Below are 7,590 nucleotides of genomic sequence, written 5' to 3'. Positions count from 1 at the left end.
TTATTTCTGGTGTTTACAAGATCCCAAGTCTAAATAAGAGCAAAAAAAACACAGTTGGGAGATAAGAAGCCCCTCAAAGAAGGTGGGGGGGGGGTGTCAGGTCAGCGAGGGTTAACACTCCAGGCTGTATTGTCCCCTTCTCTCCTTAGTCTCCTGCATCTTTTATTGCAGCGGATTTTTATTCTTATTTTTTGTATTCTTTCCTTCCCCTCCTCCTCTCCCGACACCTCCCCCCCTCAGCCGCAGCTCTTGGCGCAGTTTTATCTTACAGGGCCTGTCAGTGCTGTACTCTGGGCCCCGCCGCCGCCACCCTCTGCAATATGGCGCCGGCCACAGGCGGGAAAAGTGTCTAGGACGCCACCGATCCTCCAGTCCCTGCTCAGGTATATCTCAGAAGCGGTCGAGCCGCCAAGAAAGTCAGGAGCACAGGAGGGATTCACCACACTCCCCAGCGGAGGTGTATAGTGAGCGCCGTCAGTCGGCTGTAAACAGCACCTGTGAGGAGGCAGGCGGGTGGCGCGAGATGAAAGGGTCCGGCTGCAGAAGCTCCCCGCTTCGGTGCCCAGTTCTCTCAGATAGCTAGCGAGGGAGGGAGATGTGACCGCTTTGCAGGGGTGCGGAGGAGAGAGGAAGCGCTAAACAGTCTCTACACGTGGTACCTCTGTGGCGCTGGGTGTCCTTCCTCCACAGCCGCACACTCTATGAAGATGGCATCCATTCTCTTCACTGCAGCGCCTGAGGCCAGGCCAGTTCTCAAACCCGGGCAGTTGCTGTTCTCTCTAGTAGCCAATTTTCCTCTCCCAAGAGAGCAGGGTGAGCTCCGGACTCCATTGGTGCACAATTTCTAGTCAAGGGGTCCCTTAATCTTTATAATCTTTTAGTTTCAGTATGAGCTCTTACTAGACATGTCTTGTCTCCAGTTCAGCTAGGCCACGCCCCCTCTGAATTCTTTCTGTAACACCTACTCAGCACTGCAACACCGCCTAACACCACCAAATACAACATCTTGGCTATCACCACTGCCCTGGGACAAAAGCTCTGCTTGTGGAGAGCTATTCCAACTCTGCTGCATCACACCATCAGTTCCAGAGGATCTGCACTGCAGCGCTGGTCACCTCTGACCAGAAACCACAGGTGGCGTCACAAACTTATCTACACATAGACTTTATTCCTCATCAATCCTTATTTTTCATGGACGCTCAGGACCACGGACCAGGTCACTGCTGCCGTGACAAAACCATTTAAGACACCAGCCCGGTACCGAGTAACCCACGGCCCTAGGGGGTGCTCCAATACTTTCTGATGCTTTGCATGCTCTAGGGCAGGGGTCCCCAACCAGGGAGAGAGAGTGGGAGCGGAGCCATATATACAGGGGAGGGAGAGTGGGAGCGGAGCCATATATACAAGGGAGGGAGAGTGGGAGCAGAGCCATATATACAAGGGAGGGAGAGTGGGAGCAGAGCCATATATACAAGGGAGGGAGAGTGGGAGCAGAGCCATATATACAAGGGAGGGAGAGTGGGAGCAGAGCCATATATACAAGGGAGGGACAGTGGGAGCAGAGCCATATATACAAGGGAGGGAGAGTGGGAGCAGAGCCATATATACAGGGGAGGGAGAGTGGTAGCAGAGCCATGTATATAGGGGAGGGAGAGTGGGAGCAGAGCCATATATACAAGGGAGGGAGAGTGGGAGGGGAGCCATATATATAAGGGAGAGAGAGTGGGAGCAGAGCCATATATACAAGGGAGGGAGAGTGGGAGGGGAGCCATGTATACAGGATGGGAGAGTGGGAGCAGAGTCATGTATACAGGATGGGACAGGGGAGCCATGTATACAGGATGGGAGAGTGGGAGCAGAGCCATGTATACAGGATGGGAGAGTGGGAGCAGAGCCATGTATGCAAGGATGGGAGGATGGGAGCAGAGCCATGTATACAAGGATGGGACAGGGGGAGCCACACAGAGCTGGACAGGACGGGGGGAACAACACATACATTTTCTGATGATTAGAAAATAATCAGCATGTACAGTACTCTAGTACAATTTTTCTTAAGTGCTCAATGCTCCATTTCCTTGTAGGTTCCAATCATCATTAGCAGTGACGGTCATCAGTAGAAGTAGCCCAGTGCTCCCACTGAAACAGAGAAACAAGCCAGGTGCTCCCTCTCATTCAAAACCTATGGTGAGTTGAGTCACATTATAAATGTTATAATTAAATGATAAGTATGCACTGCTAAACTACAACCGTGTCCATAGCCCCGCCCCCTTATGACCAAAGCCCCGCCCCTGTCACACCTCCATCCCCGCCCTGCCGGGCCATGGAAGAATGGTCTTACTTGTAGCCGGTCGCTGGTGCAAAAAAGGTTGGGGACCACTGCTCTAGGGTCACCACATGATTAACATCATTTAGCGGCTTGTGTACAGTGATTGGTCCCTCCCATGCGACCTATAATTTATTCTGTAACATAGGGACCACTACCCAAACCTTCTGCCCCTCCTCATAGGCCCTCAGTCTGGCATTATGTTGTACCAGACCTTCTGTATGATTTGGGCCTGGGTCACGTTCTCCTGGGCCAGGTTGCTCAGTTTTTGCATTCTTTCTCTGAGCTTCAGTACATATTCAATTATAGAGACGCCCGTAGTTTTGGGGTCGCCCTCCCAACAGTTCTTAATCAAATCAAGTGGCCCCCTTACCCTCCTCCCATAAACCAGTTCAAAGGGGAAGAATCCTGTAGACGCCTGGGGTACCTCTCTGTACACAAACAACAGATGAGGGAGGTACCGCTCCCAGTCTCGTCCTTCAGTCTCCACCAAAATTTTGAGCATCTGTTTTAATGTTCAGTTAAAACGCTCGTAGAGTCCGTTGGTTTGGGGAAGATAGGCGCTGGCCACAAAATGCTTACTTGTATTTTTTCACAGAGGCTTTCCATCAGATCGGACATTAGTTGGGTTCCATGATTGGTTAACATTTCTCTGGGGAAACCCACACGGGAGAAACCAGTAAAGCATCCGCCACTTTGTCTGCTTGGATGGAGGACAGTGCCACAGCCAGGGGTGAACCTAGCCTCTCTGCTGCCTGAGGCGAACAGCAAAATGATGCCCCCCATACAAAGTAAATTCTCATATCTATCATGTAAAACTGAGTACAGTAGTGGACATTTTGATTTAGATAAATAGAAAAAAAAAGGTGTCCAAACACAAGGATGTCAGCAGCATCACACACGCATAAAAGAACAACACCGCAGAAGTATCCAGAACAAGGGTCATTAGTGGCAATGGTAGGCCTGGCACAGGGCCAGACTGGGACAAAAAAGCAGCCCTGCCACACAAATCCCACCAGCCCACAAACTATAACACTCCTCGCCCCGATCAGTGAATTTTTACTATACTTTGTCGTCCCCTCATCACTCTCTTTAAGGAGTTATTTGAAGAGCCAAATGTGAATGGCGCCACAGTGCGTATGACTGACCACAGCTCCATTTACATGGTGCTCTTCTAAGCTATGCTTCCCAGGATCATGGGGGTCCCAGCGGTCAGATCCACAACAAACAGAAAGTCATCCCCTGTCCCCACATAATGCTCCATACAGTATTATGTGCCCCATACTGTATATTACTTTGTACAGTATAATGGGCTCCATATAATGCTCCATACAGCATAATGGGCCCCATATATTACTTCGTACAGTATAATGGGCCCCATATAATGCTCCATACAGTATAATGGGCCCCATATATTACTTCGTACAGTATAATGGGCCCCATATAATGTTCCATACAGTTTAATGGACCCCATATATTACTTCGTAGAGTATAATGGGCACCATATAATGCTCCATACAGTATAATGGGCCCCATATATTACTTCATACAGTATAATGGGCCCCATATAATGCTCCATACAGTATAATGGGCCCCATATATTACTTCACACAGCATATTGGGCCCCATATATTACTTCATACAGTATAATGGGCCCCATATAATGCTCCATACAGTATAATGGGCACCATATATTACTTCATACAGCATATTGGGCCCCATATATTACTTCATACAGTATAATGGGCACCATATATTTCTTTGTACAGTGTAATGGGCACCATATATTACTTCATACAGCATAATGGGCACCATATATTACTGCCTACAGTATAATGGGCTCAATATATTACTTCATACAGTATAATGAGCACCATATATTACTGCATACAGTATAATGGGCACCATATATTACTTCATACAGTATAATGGGCCAGAACAGAGAGAAAAAAAACAGAGAGAGAGAAAGAAAGAACAAAGAGAGAAAGAAGGAGGGGAAAGAAAGAAAGACGAGAGAGAGAGAAAGAAGGGAAAGAATGAAAGAACCAAGAGAGAGAAAAAAAAGAGAGATCAGAGAGATAAAGAAACAGAGAGAAAGATTCTATAAAGATACTATAGCAGCCCGGCTCCCACTGTAGTGCCCACCTGAGCCTCCCGATGCTGGACATATCATGATCCGCTTACATGGCCGGCAACCCCGAGTCCAAGGCGATCCTGCTGTCCGCGCTGTTGGAGGAGGACACGGTGATGGATCTGAAACATTCCCTGAAGTGCCTTCATGGTTCCGTCACAATCTCCTCCCGAAATTACCTAATTTCCGTTCAGCTTCTAGCACATCACTTCCGGTAGAACGTCACTCCGCAGGGGTCCGCCGTGTACTCCTGTGTCCGCGGGAAAAGTAAGCTCCCAGGCGGGGCAGTGGATCAGAATCCACCATACACCTTGTACACGTAAGGCTCTGCACACATCATAAACACACGGTTCCGCTTTTTATGCCTCGCACACACACAGCTCCGCTCTGTACACCTTGCACACACACGGCTCCACTCTGCAAACCTCGTACACATGCAGCTCTTCTCCGTACACCTTGTACACACGTGGCCACACTCTGTAAACCTTGTACACAAATAGCTCAACTCCGGAAACCTTGTACACATGCGGCTTTGCACCATACACCTTGTACACTCGCATTCCGTTCCGTACACCTCGCACACACGCGGCTCGGTACACCTCACACACACGCGGCGCCGTACACCTCACACATGTGTGACTCTGCTCCGTACACCTCGTACACGTGCGGCTCTGCTCCTTACACCTCGCACAGATCTCTGCTCCGTACACGTGCAGCTCCGCTCCGTGCACCTCGTACACGTGTGGCTCCGCTCCGTGCACCTCGTACACACGCACGGCTGCGCTCCGTGCACCTCGTACACACGCACGGCTCCGCTCCGTACACCTCGTACACACGCACGGCTCCGCTCCGTACACACGCACAGCTCTGCTCCTTACACCTCGCGCACACACACGGCTCCGCTCCATACACCTCGTACATACACGACTCTGCTTCTTACACAGGGCCGGGCTGAGACCAAAAAGCAGCCCTGACACACAAAAAAATTCACCAGCTCACACATATCGCACACACACAGCTCACACATATCGCACACACACAGCTCACACGTATCACACACACAGCTCGCACGTATCACACACCCAGTTCACATGTATCACAGCTCACACATATCACACACCCAGCTCACACGTATCACACACACAGCTCACACTTATCACACACACAGCTCACACATATCGCACACACACACCCAGCTCACACGTATCACACACCCAGCTCACACGTATCGCACACACACAGCTCACACATATCGCACACACACAGCTCACACGTATCACACACACAGCTCGCACGTATCACACACACAGCTCGCACGTATCACACACCCAGCTCACACTTATCACACACACAGCTCACACATATCGCACACACACACCCAGCTCACACGTATCACACACCCAACTCACACGTATCACACACCCAGCTCACACTTATCACACACACAGCTCACACATATCGCACACACACAGCTCACACGTATCACACACAGCTCGCACGTATCACACACCCAGTTCACACGTATCACAGCTCACACATATCACACACCCAGCTCACACGTATCACACACACAGCTCACACGTATCACCCACACAGCTCACACGTATCACACACCCAGCTCACACGTATCACACACACAGTTCACACGTATCACCCACCCAGCTCACACGTATCACCCACCCAGCTCACACGTATCACACACCCAGCTCACACGTATCGCACACACCCAGCTCACACGTATTGCACACACCCAGCTCACACGTATCACCCACCCAGCTCACACGTATCACCCACCCAGCTCACACGTATCACCCACCCAGCTCACACGTATCACACACACAGCTCACACGTATCACCCACCCAGCTCACACGTATCACACACACAGCTCAAACGTATCACACACAGCTCACATGTATCACACACCCAGCTCACACGTATCTCACACATATCGCACACACACACACAGCTCACACGTATCACACACCCAGCTCACACGTATCACACACCCAGCTCACACGTATCACACACACACAGCTCACACATATCACACACACAGCTCACACGCATCGCACACACTCACACACAGCTCACACGTATCACACACACAGCTCACACGTATCACACACACAGCTCACACGTATCGCACACATACAGCTCGCACATATCACACATACACAGCTCGCACGGATCACACACCCAGCTCACACGTATCACAGCTCACGCGTATCACACACACACAGCTCGCACGTATCACACACACAGCTCGCACGTATCACACACACAGCTCGCACGTATCACACACCCAGCTCACACTTATCACACACACAGCTCACACATATCGCACACCCAGCTCACACGTATCACAGCTCACACATATCACACACCCAGCTCACACGTATCACACACACAGCTCACACTTATCACACACACAGCTCACACATATCGCACACACACACCCAGCTCACACGTATCACACACCCAGCTCACACGTATCACACACACAGCTCACACATATCGCACACACACAGCTCACACGTATCACACACACAGCTCGCACGTATCACACACACAGCTCGCACGTATCACACACCCAGCTCACACTTATCACACACACAGCTCGCACGTATCACACACCCAGTTCACATGTATCACAGCTCACACATATCACACACCCAGCTCACACGTATCACACACACAGCTCACACTTATCACACACACAGCTCACACATATCGCACACACACACACCCAGCTCACACGTATCACACACCCAGCTCACACGTATCACACACACAGCTCACACATATCGCACACACACAGCTCACACGTATCACACACACAGCTCGCACGTATCACACACACAGCTCGCACGTATCACACACCCAGCTCACACTTATCACACACACAGCTCACACATATCGCACACACACACCCAGCTCACACGTATCACACACCCAGCTCACACGTATCACACACACAACTCACACGTATCACACACCCAGCTCACACTTATCACACACAGCTCACACATATCGCACACACACAGCTCACACGTATCACACACACAGCTCGCACGTATCACACACCCAGTTCACACGTATCACAGCTCACACATATCACACACCCAGTTCACATGT

General features: G+C 50.4%; 1 protein-coding gene across 1 annotated transcript in view; it reads left to right on the top strand.

Moving 5' to 3' along the window:
- The first annotated feature begins 247 nt into the window (after nt 1–247).
- Nucleotides 248–7,590, top strand: part of LOC141055658 (farnesyl pyrophosphate synthase-like) — a 133,006-nt gene continuing 125,663 nt past the window's right edge. Inside the window, exons 1-2 of the mRNA XM_073552330.1 lie at nt 248–383; nt 2,082–2,184. Coding sequence (XP_073408431.1) covers nt 2,182–2,184 — 3 coding nt within the window. The 5' untranslated portion in view covers nt 248–383; nt 2,082–2,181. The remainder of the gene's footprint in view (nt 384–2,081; nt 2,185–7,590) is intronic.

The sequence above is a fragment of the Dendrobates tinctorius genome, unplaced genomic scaffold, assembly GCF_039654945.1.
Source record: "Dendrobates tinctorius isolate UK_male_01 unplaced genomic scaffold, ASM3965494v1 ptg000189l, whole genome shotgun sequence".
Lineage (NCBI taxonomy): Eukaryota > Metazoa > Chordata > Amphibia > Anura > Dendrobatidae > Dendrobates > Dendrobates tinctorius.
The sequence above is the reverse complement of the archived record's forward strand: the minus strand, read 5'-3'. Positions and strand labels throughout refer to the sequence as shown.